Raw genomic sequence first — 18,989 nt, forward strand, 5'->3', positions numbered from 1 at the left:
AGAAAAAACTTTTTGACCGGATTGAAGTTATGTATTATTATAAATTTACAACTATTTAACATAATTTATTATTTAATTAATAATAAATAATGTTAAAAAAATTCAATTAACTTATAGTTGTAAATTTATAATAATACATAACTTCAATCCGGTCAAAAAGTTTTTTCTTTAAAGGTTTAATGAAGTTTTTGTATATATCAAGTGTCCCTCTCTTTTAAGTTTTAACAATAAAATATAAATAAACGTTGTGTCATTCCGTGATAGGTTTTTTGTTCATTCTGGCTGGACCGATTTTGATGAAATTAAAGTGAAGTGAATTCGATTGTTCTAGATTTATTAAGAATTTATGTATGTTAATTATAAAATAAGTTTTAATCAAATAAAAGAAAATATATTAAACCTAGCTATCATGTAACGTCCAACCAATCACTCAATAGATTAAGGGACAGTGTTGCCAACCAACAAAAAGAAATTTCCGCCCGGATAAACAAGAAAATAGTTATAGATAAACGACAAAGAACCAGCGCCCTTCTGACGTTCATAATTTATGTATTGTCAGCCGATATTTAACGCATTATTCACAGATTATAAATCCCACGAAGCGTGGCGATAACGGCAAAATGGCGTCTTGACAGCTACGCCGATACTTTTACGCGGGAAATGTCATTTTCGCCATTGAAATGTTTTCATTTGTTTCGTGTTCAATTTACAATGGTTTTACAATTTGATAACATAAATGAACCTTTTTAGGTGTGGGCTTCAGATTTCTGTATTTGTTTCACGTCAATCTAATAGGCAAGTAGGTGATCAGCCCCCTGTGACACACGCCGATATTTTGGATCTTAGGCAAGCCGGTTTCCTCACGATGTTTTTGTAGTACGAGCGAATGTTAAATGCGCACTTAGACTGTAATTCCATTGGTGCACGGGGATCGAACCTACAACCTCAGGGATGAAGCCACTAGGCCAATACTGCTTTTATATATGATTATATAACCAAGTAATTAAACTACAAATTAAATCACCGTATCACCTCGACGTCCGCCGTTCCACAACTGAGCGTTTTTCAAGGCAGTTTTTGCCGCGCACCACCACTATGTGGAACCAGCTGCTCACTGAAGTATTTTCGAACCAATTCTACTTAGGGTCCTTCAAGGAAAGAGAGTACCAATTCTTAAAAGGCCGGCAACGCACTCGTGAGCCCTCGAAACGGGCAGGACGCTCACCTGATGTTAAGTGATACCGCCCATGGACACTCATATTGCCAGAAGGCTCGCAAGTTCGTTGCCGGAAGAATTGGTACGCCCTCTTCTTGTGTTTAAAGAAAGAGTATACTCCTCTCATAAATTCTGGCAAATCCACTAATATTGGTGTCCATAGACTGCGATAGCTACCCTTTTTGCGCGTCCAATAGGTTCGTTTCTAAAAAAAAAGGAAGCGCCGTTGTTTTTTTTTAACACTATTAAATTCTAGAATTTTTGAAATGAAACTTCTTTATCGACGGGAGAAATTTTGTAGCAAATCGTCACGTTTTTCGGTTACTCGCCATGTTGCTTTTTGAAGTAAAACTTCTTTATCGGCGTTGGAAAAACAAAACAGTCACATTTTTCGGTTACGCGCCATCTTTTTCTTGTCCCTACCACGGTTGATCCGAAGAGATTCGAAGCCATTAATAACAAAAATATATAATAACGATAACAATGATAGTAATACTAATAATTCTATTACAATAAATGAAATTATATAATAATCTTAGTACTATATAGTAGTACAGTAATAAGTTAAAATGAAATAATTGTATTTGTATTCATGTCTATGATAATAAAAGCCTTTTGTTAAACTTTATTTAACCAATTTCGTTAAGTTGCATATAGTAGATAATTTTTCGTAAAATAAGGCCATAAAGAAGTTTCACTTCTTACGTGTGTACACTAGTACACGCATACATTTTTTTTACCACTATTAACAAATTCTATAATTTTTTTGTAACAAAAATCAAGAGACAGTATCGTACAAAAATCGTCTACAGTATTAATCTTTCTCCCCTATTTGAGATGAGAACACCTGTTTAGTGTATAGTCTATAGTTTCCACGCCATTACCCGCTCATTGAGCCGCGCGTTTGAACGAACATTTACCGCAAATGTCAAGATGTCGCGTCAACTGTCATGTATATAACGAGCGTTGTCTATGGTTTTCTCTTTTACTGTAAATGAACGAGCGAGAATAGAATTTTTTTTTAATAGAACGGGGGGCAAACGGGCAGGAGACTCACCTGATGTTAAGTGATACCGCCGCCCATAGACACTCTCAATGCCAGAGGGCTCGCGAGTGCGTTGCCGGCCTTTTAAAACTTGGTACGCTCTTTTCTTGATGGACTCTAAGTCGAATTGGTTCGGTAATACTTCAGTGGGCAGCTGGTTCCACATAGTGGTGGTGCGCGGCAAAAACTGCCTTGAAAAACGCTCAGCCCTGCGATTCTGTAACTCACTTTTCGAACTCACACAGCGGTTTTCGCATCGGCGGTCTCTCTCAAATCAGTCGTGAAGCAGTCATTTTATGATTTGGCATTCTGATAAACAATACCTTTTCAAAGTACATTGGTGCACAGCCGGGGATCGAACCTAGGACCTCAGGGATGAGAGTCGCATGCTGAAGCCACTAGGCTATTTTGGTGCTTAGAATAATTATATATATTAGCCATAACTATAGCTTACTCTCTTCCGAAAACTATCCTTGAAATCCCGTGTCGTATCTCCTTTGTCGGCGAGTCCTTTAAGGTCTCTGTTAGGCTATGGAATTCACTTCCAGTCACTATTCGCTTAGCTCCTTCTCTATCTTCCTTTAAATTTCTTCTCTACAAATATTACCTGTCCACATTGTATCCCTAACTTTAATAATACCTTCTAACTGACGTGAAACTAATCTTAAATTAAATTATTATGATTCATGTGCACTTTTTTTTCATGTATCCTTTATTAAGTTTGTTTTTTGTTCCTGTTTAGTTTCTTTTTCTTAACTATATGTAATACATGTATTTTTGCACTTCTTGCCTACCTTATGTAATTTAATACATTTTTTTCTTATCTTACAGTGGTTGCCTGGAAGAGATCGCTCGAAAGCGATACTGCCAGTTGCCTTTCCTTTACATGTAATTATGTTAATTTTGTAGCAACAAAGTGTTAATAAATAAATATATTCGCGATAATTTTACTATCTACCAGCGATCAAGTATTACGTAACGAATTTTGGGGGGGCCCTTTTGTAAAACGTTACGATGCGGGGCGGGGATTGAATTACGCGTTATTTTTAATATTATTTTCGACTTTCCAGTACTTTACACCACATAATGATAACTTTTAGGTAAAAAGAGTCACTAGGTGGTCACGAAACGTTTTACTATATTGGGTACAGAAAAATGTTACGGCGCGTTACATGGGCTGGGGGGGGGTCAATAATCTCCAAAAATTGTGTGACGTAATACTTGAATACTCCCCAAGATCTAATTAAAATCCAACTGTTTACTTAATGTATTTATTTTTATTTAATTAATTACAATGACAAAGTATTATCGAACGCTTATGATTGCTAGGTATCTTAAAAGATATTATATTAATAGTACAGGTAACAAAACCTATCATATCAGTTGTTCCTAAGTTTGTGTCACATTTATTTATGGCTAATAGGCAATAGCCTAGGGATGTGAAAAAATAATCGATTTAAAAAAAAAACGATTTTGATCGATTTTTTTATAGTAAAAATCGATTTTTGTACGAGATTTTTATATTTAAAATAATCGATTAATAATCGATTATTTTTGAAATTGATAATCAATCATAGTCGATTTTTCATCTGCCACCTCCAGACATTATGTCTGGTCTTTTATAACCCGGACCTCGAACTATTAGGGATATTCGATATACATCGATGTTTACAATGCGATACATTGAATCCGATTCTTTGAAGATGTATTGATATACTCAATGCATTGATGTTTTTTTGTAAAACATCGAAAGGATTAGAACCAGTTCATTTTACAAAAACTCAAGTTTGAATGGAACACTATAATTTAAAAGTAAAATAAATTTATTCAGCAGCGCAAGATTACATACAATTAAAAAGACAACAAAGATACTGCATTGTGCTACTAAAAAACTCAGCATTTATCAAATTTCACCTAAAATCTATCAAAATGAGATTAGGTTAATTTCGATTTTGATTATTCTCAAACGTTAATTTGTGTTTATAATTTCTATTGTTTATTTTTAATTAAAAAATAAAATATTTAGGGTGTTTATTTTGAAATTGATTCAAAAATGAGGAAAAAATAGATTAATAAAAAAGTCGATTATATATTAATCGATTTTTCATGCTAAAAAAATAATCGATCAATAAAAAATCGATTTTTTTATGCAGAATGTCACATCCCTTATGCCTAGAACTGTAGTCTAGATACTAGTAACTAGTATACATTATTAAGATTTAAGACATTTCAATAAATTATTAAAAATAGCCAACATCAAATTATTCGCCTTATAATGGTTAATTTTTGTTTACTGACAATACACTATACGTGTACAGCAGTCAGCAATTTAGCTTTGTAGAACATAGTAGGGAGATTTGTGATATACATCATCATAGTATAACTATGTAAATGTAACCAAAAATTATCTGTTTTTCCTACTTTGTACTTGTATGCCTTACAGACATTGCTTTTGTTACACACTCCCTCTAGAGGGGTGTGTTTAAGCCCGTTCGGGGCTATGCCCCCTTCGGGTGGAGTGACTTCTCGCGCCCTGCTAATACAGGGCGGTACGGGGTCGAGGTTTCTCCTCTTGATGGGGGCTGCAGCGCGCAAGGAGGCGTTGGCCTCAACTCGCTGCGCGCAGCCGATGGGGTCTATTCCGGGGTGTCAAGTCCGGTGGTTTGGGGCCAAGGAGTATTCTCGACTTGGCCCTGGTGTCTCAATGGTTGGTATCGGGCAGCTACGCGGCTCGCGGTCAAGCTCCGCCGGGTGAGACCCCCGGTGGCCCCGGGGGAGGCCCAGCGAGGCGACCAGCGGTCGTAGCCGCGGTTGCTGCCCTGGTGTCACGTCCGGTGGTTGGGGTATCCGCGGAGAATAGCTCACGCGGATACCTGTATTTGTCTGGTGGCCTGGAGTGCCACGGCGCGATGTCCTTGAGGTGGGGATGTTGAGAGGCGTCCGCTCGATCAAACATCCCCTTGGCGAGCCGTGCGACGAACTCGTCGATTGACTCCATCCTCAAGTCCCGCGCTATGGTGGTGTTCCTAACGTAGCGGGGGGCCCCCACTGCGCGTCGTAGGTTGATGTTTTGTACGGCGCGCAGTCTCTGGCGGTGGGTCTCCTTTGTGTAGGAGTACCACGCCGGTGCCGCGTACGTTAGGTGTGGGCGCACGTACAGTTTGTAGAGCGCGAGCTTGATTCGGAGGGGTAAGTTGCCGTAGAGTAGGGGGTAGAGCGCGTACGTCGCACCCTTGGCTCTCCCTACTGCCCTGTTGACATGGTGCCGCATTGTGAGTCGCCGGTCTATGGTGACCCCTAAATATGTGACCGGCGTCTTCCACGGCACGTCCTGATCCAGGAATCTCAGGGGCGGCGGCAACTTACTCTGGCCAAAGGCAATCGCCTGTGTCTTGTTAGGGTTGGCGGCTAATCTCCACTTTTCTAGCCACTCTGGCAGGAGGTCCAGAGCGCGTTGGAGCTTAACCGCAGCGTGCTTTATGTTTAGGGATGTGGCCACGTACGCCGTATCGTCTGCGTAGAGGGCCAAGGTGCACCCTTCTGGGCACGGGACGTCGTCAGTATACGTGGCATACAGGATTGGAGACAGCACGCTGCCTTGTGGTACACCCGCCGTGATAGGTCGCGGTCTCGACGCAGCCTCTCCCGTCGCTACGAAAAACGTGCGATCAGTGAGAAAGGCGCGGAGCACGGCGACTATGCGGCGGGGCAGTGGAGACTCGGCGAGCTTCAACACGAGGCCATCGTGCCAGACACGGTCGAAGGCCTTTTCCATGTCCAGCATGACGGCTGCGGCCGCGTTCTTCTTGTTCAGGGCCGTGGCTGCAGTGAAGAGCACCTTCGTCAGCTGCAACGTCGTGCTGTGCTCGCCGCGGAAGCCAAACTGTTCGGGCCTTGGCTGCAGGTAAAGTTGGATCCTCTGCAGCAGCAGCCTCTCGAACAGCTTCGACTGCGTCGAGAGCAGAGTGATGGGCCGGTAGCTCTCAGGTCGGGTAGAGTCCTTCCTGGGCTTCGGTATTAGGATCACCTTGCCCTCTTTCCAGGTCTTCGGGAAGTGGAGGGTCCGGAGGATTCCCGTGAAAAGGCGCGCCAGCGCGACAATCCACCTCATCGGCAGATGGCGCAGCGCCTGGTGGGTGATGCCATCCGGTCCTGGGGCCTTCTTCAGCGGCAGTCGTCGGATCGTCTTCCGCACTTGCGATGGCGAGAAGAAGATCCCGGCTTCGTCAGGTGGGATCGGGCTTGACAACCGGGCCTCGACAGCGCTCTCTACCTCAGCCACACGCGTAGGGGATGTCGCGGTGTTCGGCGAGAATTGGCGCTGGAGGTGTTCGGCGAAGATTTCGGCCCGATCGGTGTCATTGTAGGTGATGACGCCGTTGCTGTCATACAGTGGACGCTTCGGCTCTGGAGTCCGGTAGAGACGGCGGCATAATTGGAAGAGGCGAGTAGGCTCTGTAGTGGCCTCTCCCAGAGAGTGCTCCCACGTGCGCCGCGCGTGTGTCGCCAGTTCGGCCTTGACACGCTCGGCGAGGCGGTTCAGCTGCGTCTTCAGCACTGGGCAGCGATTGCGCTGCCACTGCCTCCTGAGTGCGCGCTTCTGTTTTATCAGTCTTTGCACGTGGCAGTGTTATGATATGGCTGTGGTTTAAATTGTAACGCAAGTGCGTTCTATCTATATAAAGCGCCATCTATTGGACACGTTGGAATAACCAACCAAACCTCTAACACCTACTGAAGTGCGTTCATGTAATAAAATAATCATATAGACAGGGGCCTCATAGCCTAGCGGTCTTATTAAGTGGCAGCTAGGTGAGGGGTACCGGGTTCGATTCCCGGTTCGAGGGCAAGTTTTAATTTAATTTAAATTTGTTCTCGGCCTTTGGGAGGGTTGTGCGGTACCGGGCGAGTTCCTAAACCGTACATGGAGGACAGGGTTCAATTTCTAAAGACAAGCACGAATTATAAAAAATCCTATACTTGACGCTGGCTATTGCACAAATCGTGCCAGAGCCATAAAAAAACTCTTATAGACGTTAATTTAAGTGGCAATACTTATATCCACGACAGCGACGCTCTTACCGGCCAACAAAAGTATGTGGAATAATAATAGGTTTTTATAAAGTATTTTTAAAAGCTCTCGCAAAATTTAATTTGTTAAAACGATTTAACAGAAATGACGCATTCAATTGAAACAAAATGTAAGCTAAAATCGAAATTTAAATTTAGAACAGAATCATTTATGACAAACCATAAAACCTTTTTAGATAAAAAAACTTTTTCATTCGCCATTTACATCTCTTTTAAACTATTCACGTGAACCACAATATGACCCAATTAAAACATTTCAATGGAAGTTTTTCAATGCTCTAAAGTCACGCGAGAACCTAGTTTGAGCTGAACGGGCATAAATAAAACCTCCAAAAAGGTTATACGAACGCTGACCATTGAGTTAACGAGGGAAAAAAAACAATTCGAAATTCGAAGTTGGAATTTTCGCTAATTCTTTTTTGGGCGGGAATAATCCTTCTTTTGTTCTTAAGATTGCCCGCATCGGTGTTTGGCACTTGAACAGTAACTAAGCCACTTATGGTCGGCTTTTGACTAGTGATGTAAGACAGTGTCGATGTTTTACCGGTTTACCGATAGTTTCGGTCCAATGTCATTCAAATTCTTCAAATAACAGAATAAACGTTAAAAAGTAACTATCAGTTATGATTTGAAGTGGGAATGTCACATCATGAATATTGTGAAAAAGGCTAATTCCATGCTCTATTTAGTGAGAAAATCATTCAAATGCCTTTCACCAAGAACACTCTTAAAGATATATAAATGTTACATTAGACCACTATTAGAGTATGCCTACAGAATTTGGGATCCTTATTTCATTAAGGATATTAGTATGCTTGAAAGGGTTCAAAGAAAAGCCACGAAAATGATCAGGTCATTCAGGAAAAAATCTTATAATGAGCGTCTGAAAGCACTTGACCTTACTGATTTAGGAAGTAGGAGATTACGAGGAAATCTCATTGAAACATATAAAATCCTCACTGGCCACTATAATGTTCCAGGAATTGAGAAGCTCTTTATTTTAAGTTATAATACACATTTGAGGGGTAGTTCTTTAAAACTTAATACCACTCAGCATAACACAAATTCCCTAAAGAACTTTCGCCCAAACCGTGTAGTGGCCGACTGGAATAGGCTTCCGGAAAGTGTAATCAGTGCACCATCTTTGAACACCTTTAAAAATAGATTGGATAGTTTCTCCAAATCTCAAAATACACGCGCATTAGCTTATTAAAAGCTACCAGTGTGTTAATATACATAATAATAATAATAATAACACTATCCAAAGCAGTGTTGGCCTAGTGGCTTCAGCGTGCGACTCTCTTTCTTGAGGTTCAATCTCCATCTTGGCACTAATGGACTATCTATGTGCGCATTTATCATTTGCTCGAACGGTGAAGGAAAACATCGAAAGAAATGCCTTAGACTCGAAAAGTCAACGGCGTGTGTCACAGGAGGCTGTTCACGTCACTACTTACCTATTAGACTGACATATGATAAAAACATATTGAGAAATCTGATGCCCAGATCTAAAAAGGTTGTAGCGCCACTGACTTATTTATCCAAAGCTTGATGTATTCGGTAGTGGGCTGATAAATTTAAAAAACAAAAGAGGGTGCGTGTATTTATACTTATATGTACGCGCGTAAGATTAAAAATAGTTTTTGATTGCATGCAAATAATTAATTACAATTAAATAATCAAAGACTGGAAAAGGAGTCATTATAGTCAATAAAGTTCAGTTTATATTTGAAAAATTAAATAAATATTTATTATTATTCTCTGACATTAAGTGTAACATAAATTATATTATTATTCGAATGTTGTTTTAAAATTATGTCCAATGCCGTAGCATCTTCCGTGTGCAACTTCATTCTGTTAATTTTGTGTCACGGTGCGCGCGCATCGTAAAATTTCACTCTCATCAGTTTTTCATAAGGCGCCTAAAGAAGTATAACTTCAAAAGCATTGTTTAGCAAAAAATTACAAGTAAAAACTAAATTTGGAAATGTAATAATTTTTGTGACACTTTTTGTTGTTATGTTATTTAAAATACATTGTAACATATGCTGTAAAAATGCATATACATAATATATAACTAAGTGTAAAAGAATAATATGTTATAAAGAATTGTATAGAAATTATTAAATGAATCGGAAGTTTTAATAGGGCTTGAAGTTATTTTCTACCGGTTTTTTATCCAATATTTTTTGATAAAGTTTTTTTGTAGATATTAATGTCTTCCATAAAACTGTAGTACATCACTTTGCTCTATTGTCAATAGTTTCCGCAGCATAGAGATATTTGATTCACATCTCGAACATTATCGAAGTTTCCATACTTTTTTTTCTAATGTATGTCCATTAGGGATACTGGATTTCAATAGCGAAATCGGTTTAAAAAAATTATTTAATGAAAACAAATCTTTTTTGTTTATAAAATATAGTAGAGTTTATTAAAATAAAAAGCCGGCAACGCACTCGCGCCCTCTGTCATTGAGAGTGTCTATGGGCGGCGGTATCACTTAACATCACTACGGCCCGTTTGCCCCTGTTTTATAAAAAAAAGTTGTTAGTTTTAAATTTCAGCTAAATATTTCGACTTTTAATCGACCGGCAACGCACTTGCGACCCCTTATATATATATAACTAAAAACAAAATATTCTTAAAAGTATAATAATACTAATGAGTAAATAATATATACTATTATGAGTTTTTAATATAACGATAAAAACATCACTAGCCTTGACCGGACCTTTGACAAATGAAGGAAAAGAATGCGACCCTGACGGAATGGACATAGTGTAACTATAAAATATATTAATCAATTATTATTATTATAGCCTCTTTATTTCCATAATCTTAATATATATAAATTACGTGTCCCGTTGTTTGTCCGCTATGGACTCCTAAACTACCGAACCGATATCAATCAAATTTGCACACCGTGTGTAGTTTGATCCAACTTAAAAGATAGGATAGCTTACATCTCAATTTATACCCGCAATATTATTTTATTGCAAATTATTTGTTTATTATTTGATAGTCACAATTCTGACAGATGGCGCTGTGTTGAAAGTACCAACGTTTCACATAAGCTACAATTTAATGGCATAACCACCAAAAAAGCATGGTGGTCCCCATGACTGGTGTTCTCCTACCATTTCCCTTGAATAGTTTGCTACTATGTAATATAACAAAAACCTTAGCCACAGCAACGCTTGGCCGGTCTGCTAGTAAATAATATATTAAACAAGTATAAATAAATCAGTGGCGCTACAACCTCTTTAGGTCTAGGCCTCAGATTTCTGAATCTGTTTCATGATCATTTTTAAATCTAATAGGCAAGTGATCAGCCTCCAGTGACACACGCTGTCGACTTTTTGGGTCTAAGACATGTCGGTTTCCTTCACCGTTCGAGCAAATGTTAAATGCGCACATAGATAGTCCATTGGTGCACAGCCGGGGATCGAACCTACGACCTCAGGTATGAGAGTCGCACGCTGAAGCCACTAGGCCACTGCTCTCTTAACAAGTATATAATATGATTAATTATTACATAATATGTGCATGCACTATAAAAATAATTAATATTAAATTTAAAATAGTTAAAAAATTACAAAGAAGCAAATAATCTTTCAATTCAAACCAGTCACTATGTGGAACCAGCTGCCCACTGAAGTATTTGCAACACGACTTAGATCCTTCAAGGAGACTACCAATTTTTAAAAGGCCGGCAACGCACTCGCGAGCATTCTTGCATTGAGTGTCCATAGGCGGTAGGTATTTCCGAACCAATTCGACTTAGATCCTTCAAGGAGCCTACCAATTTTTAATAGGCCGGCAACGCACCCGCGAGCCTTCTGGCAATGATAGTGTCTATAGACGGTAGGTATTTCTGAACCAATTCATTTTCGGTCCTTCAAAGAGTGTACCCATTTTTAAAAGGCCGGCAACGCATTTGCGAGCCCTCTTGCAATAATAGTGTCCATAGGCAGTAAGTATTTCCTACCAATACGATTTAGATCCTTCAAGGAGCGTAACAGTTTTTAAAAGGCCGGTATCGCATTTGCGAGGCTTCTTGCATTGAGCATCCATAGGCGGTAGGTATTTCCAAACAAATACGACTTAGATCTTTCAAAGAGCGTGCCGATTCTTAAAAGGCCGGCAACGCACTTGCGACAGTGTGAGTGTCCATGGGCTATATCACATAACATCAGGTGAGCCTCCTACCGGTTTGCATGTTATTACATAAAAAAGAAAAAAAAATGTAAAACTATAGTCTATGAAATCGCTCTATACTCTATTACTCTGTGCCAATGCATACAAAAGCCATAAACGCGATCGTTAAGTGCGAAATAAGTAAGCTTTGTCAGCTCAACGTAATCCGACTCGCCGTCTCCCTCACAATTCCTTATACATTGATTCTTTGAAGTTATTTACACATGGTTAACGTTTTTAATACATAACTTCACAGGCACGTACGATCCTTTGCCATACTCGAATCCATAACCAGTAAACCAAAGACAAAATTATATATAATAAAAAAAAAAGTGTGGCACTCGGGGACTGCCGCGGTAAAGCTATTGCATAGCATTAATGCAATATAATTATTTTTTTATTTTTTGCAGTATTTTTTTCTTTGATATAAATTCAATCTACCACTCTACCAGACTCAGACTAACACGCCTATCCGATCACGCTAAACCGATGTGAGACGCAGTATGCGTTCTGTCCCGCTCTAACGTATTAGCCGCACCTATATTACGTCATCGTGTGTTAGGTTTATTTCGTTACGGAATTTGATTCGGTCGCCGCGCTCAAAGCCCGCGATAAAATCTATGCAATAGCTTAATAAGGATTGGTTAGTACAGCGTGCGACTCATCACTGAGGTCTTAGGTTCGATCCCCAGCTGTGTACCAATGGACTTTCTATGTGCGCATTTAACATTTGTTCGTACGAAGGAAACATGAGAAAACTGGTTTGCCTGTTCGATTGACATATCGAGAAACAGATACAGATCTGGGGCATATACCTATAAAGCGTCACTGATTTATTTATTTATTTAGTTACATGCCTTAAGGCCCTATCCCAGCACAAATTGCTGTGTCAGTGTCTCGGGGTGGACTGCGGGGCGCAGTGGAGAGCTGGAGCACTGAGGCGCGCCGGCCCGTAATAACAATTAGTTATGTAAAACATTAAATATAATGTAATTTTATCAATTTTATTTTCTGAAATGGATTACTTGGCTTGCGATAAAATATATCGTGTAAATTTAAAAATCATGTTCTATTTACCTTTTCATCATTAAATGAATTGAAAGTGTCAAAAATTGGCTATGTTTGGAATTTAAATTGTGTATACCATATATTTTTTCCATTCGCCCTACTTCAAGAAACGATGACGAAATAGGGAAAGAAACAATGTACTTTTTTGGAGTTTGGCGACCGGATAGGTCGTTAAATTGTGATTAATAAAACGCAAAGGTGTGTCAATCCCCATTGTGTGAAAAAAAAAACCACAGACTACGTATAAAATAAACATCTAATTATCTATAGTAATCCAATTATCCCCCTAATTCTAAAATCAAATAACGCAGATCAAAATCACCGAATTGACAATTGACCGTTTTATTTTCGTTCGGCAATCGCGCGGGATAAATGGCGCGAAAACCGCCATTGACGTAATGGCGTGCTGTCAAATGCACCGCTGCGGCTCGTTGGAGGGTGCTCGTGTACGGTGCATCGAGATTTATAACTATTCAATAAGTTGTAGAAATTGCAGTATTTTTGGTGAGATTGTGTGTCTGTGGTTATTGAGAAGTGTCTGTGGAACTAATAGAGCGGGATTTTAATGGTTTAGATGTCATCTAGTTTTTATTAATTTAATAAATATTTACTAATATTTTTTGTATACAATAGATTATTATATAAATAAAGAAAAGCAAGAGTTCTTTTTAATTATAAATTGATTTTCTATGTGCAAAATGTAAAACGTCTATCTTCTATAGACTAACTATCTATTCCTTAACCTCTGAGAAAGGTTTCTATGGAGAGAAAAATTTGAAAATTTGCAGACAATAACCTAAAAGCCAGTTTTTATTCCGGAAAAGCGAACTGCAATTCGATTCAATTCATGAATTTTTGAAATGATGAGATATATGTAAATATATATAGATATATATTATAACAGATGTAACATAAATCGTTGAAGGATTACAAGCTTTTAGTATTATTTAAAGAAAATGGACCATTTGCTTCATAAAATTAAATAATAAAATCTGTGATAAAACACTTATTTTACGAATGTAAGTGGTATGAAAAGATTCGCTGACTGAAAACAATAAAATATCTATAAAATGGACGCTATTTTAACGGTGTCTTTTAACATTTAAGTGTTGCCATATTCGGTGTAATAAAACTCTCAACGCGGATGTAAATTCCATTGACTGTCAATTGTCAAATTTAAATTTATATAAAAGTTCTCTGTGGTTGTGTAATTGTGGGTTTTTTTGATAAAGGCTTGCCAACGCTTGGCACTCTGATACATTGGTAAAAGAAACACAATATATTTTTATTACACTTCTTTACCACAAGCACTATAGGCAAACATGACATTCACGCAGAGATACGTATATATACTAGCAGACCAGCCAAGCGTGGCTAAGGTTTTTATTATATTACATAGTAGTAAACTATTCAAGGGAAACGGTAGGAGAACACCAGTCATGGAGACCAACGTCAGGGAGGTATTTTCAACACAGCGCTAACTGTTAGAATTGTGACTATCAAATAATAAACAAATATTTTGCAATAAAATAATGTTGCGGGTATAAATTGAGATGTAAGCTATCCTATCTTATAAGTTGGATCAAACTGCACGCGGTGTGCAAATTTGATTGATATCGGTTCGGTAGTTTAGGAGTCCATAGCGGACAAACAACGTGACACGTAATTTATACATATTAAGATATACACTCTATTATGAAATATAATTATTCAATTTTTTATGTAGCGTTTTGATTCCTTTGTGCCTATATGTCTTGCATAGACTATATTTTCTACGATCTTTATTATTCTAATAGAATTGTTATATGTGTTAAATTTTTTTGCCAAGGCTACAAGGTACATTTTGCTCACTCAGGTTTCTTAGTTATGCTATTTGTAGTCATCATAAGTCAAACCTGAAACATAGACGCCACTGAAGTATCAAAGTTTTTGAAGTGAAACTTCTTTAGGCATGAGGGTAATTTTTTTTAAAAACGTCACGAATATGTGCAGCGTTTTTGTCCAAGAAAAGGGAGAGAGCGATTGGAACCGATTGAGAGAGAGTGAGAAGGCTGGATTAACTTATAGAAATTCTATTATTAAATTTCGGAAAGAGAATTTATGAAATACCTATACTATATATATAGTAATTAATTTATTTTATTATTATTTATTACTTAAGATGCCATGTGGAACATGATATAATGTTTGCAGCTCCTTACAAACGTTGTGTAAAACAAAAAACTTTGCGATTAAATAGAGTGGCGGAGAGTTTATTGCCAGTTCTTCCGTTCCACGCCCCTGATTTCAGAACTGGCAGTAAATGTAAAATTAGAAGCATTTAATGTATATTTCTTTGGCGTTCATAAGTGTACATTGTGTTACCTATATGAATAAATGATATTTGACTTTTGACTTATCAATGCTATTTGATAATAGTAGTAAGATCAATGAACTGTCAATGTCATTGACAAATTCTGTAATCTAAATGTGTTTCCCGCCGTAGTTAGTGATTGGATAAGGTTTTATTAATGTCACTATAATGTACTCGGGTAGTAAAATTATCTGTAATACCTTTATATTATACTAGCTGACCGGGCAAACGTCGTTTTGCCATGTCATTTGTAATAAAAAAGTAGGGGTTGATCGTAGAGGGGTGAAAGTTAGGGGTTGTATGCATTTTTAATGCTGTCATAAAAAAATAAAAACAGAAAAAATATCTAAAAATAAAAAAACAATATTTGGGGGTGGACTACCCTTAACATTTAGGGGGATGAAAAATAGATGTTGTCCGATTCTCAGACATACCCAATATGCACACAAAATTTCATTAGAATCGGTAGAGCCGATTCGGAGGAGTTTAACCACAAACACCGCGACACGAGAATTTTATATATTAGATTTAGCATGTTATATATTTATATGCCCTGGACTACAGGCTGGCAACACTTGCAAATTCCCGCTTTGTTACTCTAAATAATTTTGCCGCCACCATGCCTAATCTAGCCAAGTTACGCTGCAACTGTCAATAGAGAACGCTTCCAAATTCAGAATGTGGGTGAGGCAATCTAATACCATAAAATATAGAACAGGTTTTCCATTTAAAGAGTTTGAATAATCTTCCTGGTTAGTAGAAATCCTTGCAAATCTAGTTCTCGAATGTAAAAGAATGTTAGAACACTATTTTCCAGTATAGAACAGATTTTTATATTTTTTTTACTTATGTAACTTAAATGACGTTGTGGTTTATGACATTTTCCTTTGAATAATTGTAATGTAGAAGGTAAAACTTGGTGAGTTTCTTGCCCGTTCTTCTCAGAACAAGGCCTGGTAGTTTTGCGAACGGATGGCGTAGTCTTGCTCTTTCGCGAATTTTGTAAACGTTTTTGGCATTCATAAGCATGCCCTAAGACGCATCTAAATTGAATAAACGTATTTTGATATGATTTGATTTGATTGAGTATGAAGTTAATAAATATTGCTACAAATTAAGGAGATATACTCAAAAACTACTTTAGGGATTTTTGTAATTTCCCTCATAGATAAAATGATTCCTTATAATTATGAAATGTAACATAACGATTATCACTACATAGTATAAAACAAAGTCGCTTTCTCTGTCCCTATGTCCCTTTGTATGCTTAAATCTTTGAAACTACGCAACGGATTTTGATGCAATTTTTTTTAATAGATAGAATGATTCAAGAGGAAGGTTTATATGTATAATAACATCCATTAAATAGTGGAGAAGTACTGTTATTTTTGAAGTTTCTAATGTGATGTCGTAAATAATTAAATTTTTTCCGTTTACATTGCAAACGCAGGCTGAACCCTACGAGTTTTATCAAAATAATGTACTAAGTATTGTACACATTGAAAAGGTCTACAGAAAAGTCCGTGATGGTATATGTCTATCTCTTATAGATAACCCACAATAACTTTTTTTTGGCATTTACTTTTTACGACAAATAATGGCTAATTTTCGAAGCGATTTTAACCAATACAGCATAAATCCTTATCCAATTAAATACCTTAAATAAATTGTTGATTTAATATAGATTTATATGGCCCTTTACAGCATATGATTTAAATGAATATTTTCGATGATATTACAAATTTAATAATTGCGGGACGCAGCGCGTCGGAGGCCGCGGATCTCCCTATACTCTATAGCACTTTGAATTTAGTATCAGCATTGCATCCGTGCGAAGCCGGGGCGGGTCGCTAGTGGTTGTATAAAGCGCAAATTTGACCCCACATGGAGTACTGTTCTCACCTCTGGGCGGAAGCTCCCCAGTACCAGCTTCTTCCGCTTGACCGTATTTAATGAGCGATTTGAATCGTCGACAACCAGTCACTTTCCGAGCGGCTTGACCATGGTGTTGCGTAGAGATGAGGGTCTCTCTGCATCTTCTACCGCATTTACCACGGAGTGTTCAGAGATGTTCGGATTAATACCCGCAGCTCTTCATCATCGCACGTCTAGGCGGAATACGAGATTCGATCCGTATCACCTTGACATCCGGCGTACCACAACTGAGAGTTTTTAAGGCAGTTTTGACGCGCACCACCACTATGTGGAACCAGCTGCCCACTAAAGTATTTCCGAACCAATTCGATTTAGGGTTCTTCAAGAAAAAAGCGCACCAATTCTTAAAAAGCCAGCAACGTATTTGCGAGCCCTGCGAGCCTTCTGTCCGTTTGCCCCGTTTTAAATAAAAAACCAAAACTTTCAAGTGCAGCTTGAAATAAATGATATCTCTCAGCTGCTTCTTGGAAGATTTTTTATAGGCATGGGGGGGAATGAAAACACATTTGTTCACATCCATGCTTTCGTAGAAAATATGTGCGTATGAATTGCCTCAATTCATATAAGTAAACAAGTACACTTATGAATGTCAGAAAAGTTAAATTAATTGTAAATTTATGAGCGGGCAAGAAGAACTGGCAAGAAACTTTCCGCCACACTTTAATCGCTAAGTTTTGAGTCATACAAATTGTTTGAACTGAAGCAGGCTGTACATATTTATATTCAGACGTAAGCGAGAACGTAAATGACAATTCTCAGTCAGGGCTGACACAAAATCACTTTGCTAATGACATTCCCAATTTTGTTTAGCATCAGGTCATGTCGAAAAGTGAGTTTGTGTCAAACCTCTGGAGAACTCACATACATATACTTATCTAGAAACTTTATATTTCAGGTTCCGTGCGTGTTTAAAGCTGGCTGATACATCAGTGTCCAATATGGTTGGAAAATTGTTCTTCAACGTAGTACAGACCAAATGCTTCGTTCTGAAACCTATAAAAGCCTGCAAGCAGCGGTCGTGGTGGGGAAAATGCCTCCGAAAAGGTTACATGCGACAGGCCTTCTTGCGTGACAACCTGCCGTATTAATTGTCAGTTGTCAAAGTGACAGATGACAACATGAAGCGAGAACGTTTTCGCAGTTGACTTCATATGAAAAGATTTTTATTTTCATATTTATGAACAGAATGCGTTTGAATTATTGAATTATCTATAAATATTTCATAAATGGCGCGAAAAGAATATGTCATGTTTTTAATATATAAACGATGCTATTGTGTAATCCAATGTAGTCTGTACTCATCTCCAGTCAGTGTCAAATAGTAATTGTAGGATTAAAATAATAAATAGCTTTACCATGAGCTTGTATTAAATGTCAATCTGCGTCAAACAATTCATTTTATGTAATAATGGACATACTATTTGTATATTCTCTATACATACTTTACTGTTGTATTTATAGGCAAATGAATATTCAATAAATACAAACAATAGTTTCCCGCCAAAACATACTTTGACGTCTGTTAAAATGGTTCATAGATTACGTGGCAAATGACATGGCGTCATAATGACATTACATCTAAACAGAGGCGGATCCGGGGTGAAGTCATGACCCATCAGATTTTCTATTAAGATAGAACATTCCAAAATCGTTGGAATAACAGCTTTTGACAGTCAATGCCACAGCCTGTGCACATCATAACTGAAGACTTCAATGCTGGCCCTGTCAACAAGGTTTCCAACTGTATTTTTCCCTTCTTCCTGAGGGAAAATACATGTCGTTGTTTCAGGCACAGGCTCACCTACTTGACTATAAAAAAAGTGTGCGTGTACTTATGTACGCGCGTAAGAAGTTATACTTCTTTGGAATTATTAAAAATAGTTTTTGATTGCATGCAAATAATTAATTACAATTAAATAATCAAAGACTGGAAAAGGAGTCATTATAGTCAATAAAGTTCAGTTTACATTTGAAAAATTAAATAAATAAATATTTATTATTATTCTCTTACATTAAGTGTAACATAAATTCTATTATTCGAATGTTGTTTTTAAATTATGTCCAATGCCGTAGCATCTTCC

At 37.9% G+C, this 18,989-nt stretch overlaps 1 protein-coding gene across 3 annotated transcripts in view; it reads left to right on the plus strand.

The window, feature by feature from the left end:
* Positions 1–18,815, plus strand: part of LOC125058326 — a 109,444-nt gene extending 90,629 nt beyond the window's left edge. For all 3 annotated transcript variants that reach the window (XM_047662392.1, XM_047662390.1, XM_047662393.1), the window contains one exon: positions 17,804–18,815. In XM_047662392.1, coding sequence (XP_047518348.1) covers positions 17,804–17,996 — 193 coding nt within the window. In that variant the 3' untranslated portion in view covers positions 17,997–18,815. The remainder of the gene's footprint in view (positions 1–17,803) is intronic.
* Positions 18,816–18,989: the final 174 nt, after the last annotated feature.

This window comes from Pieris napi, chromosome 18, assembly GCF_905475465.1.
Source record: "Pieris napi chromosome 18, ilPieNapi1.2, whole genome shotgun sequence".
Classification (NCBI taxonomy): domain Eukaryota; kingdom Metazoa; phylum Arthropoda; class Insecta; order Lepidoptera; family Pieridae; genus Pieris; species Pieris napi.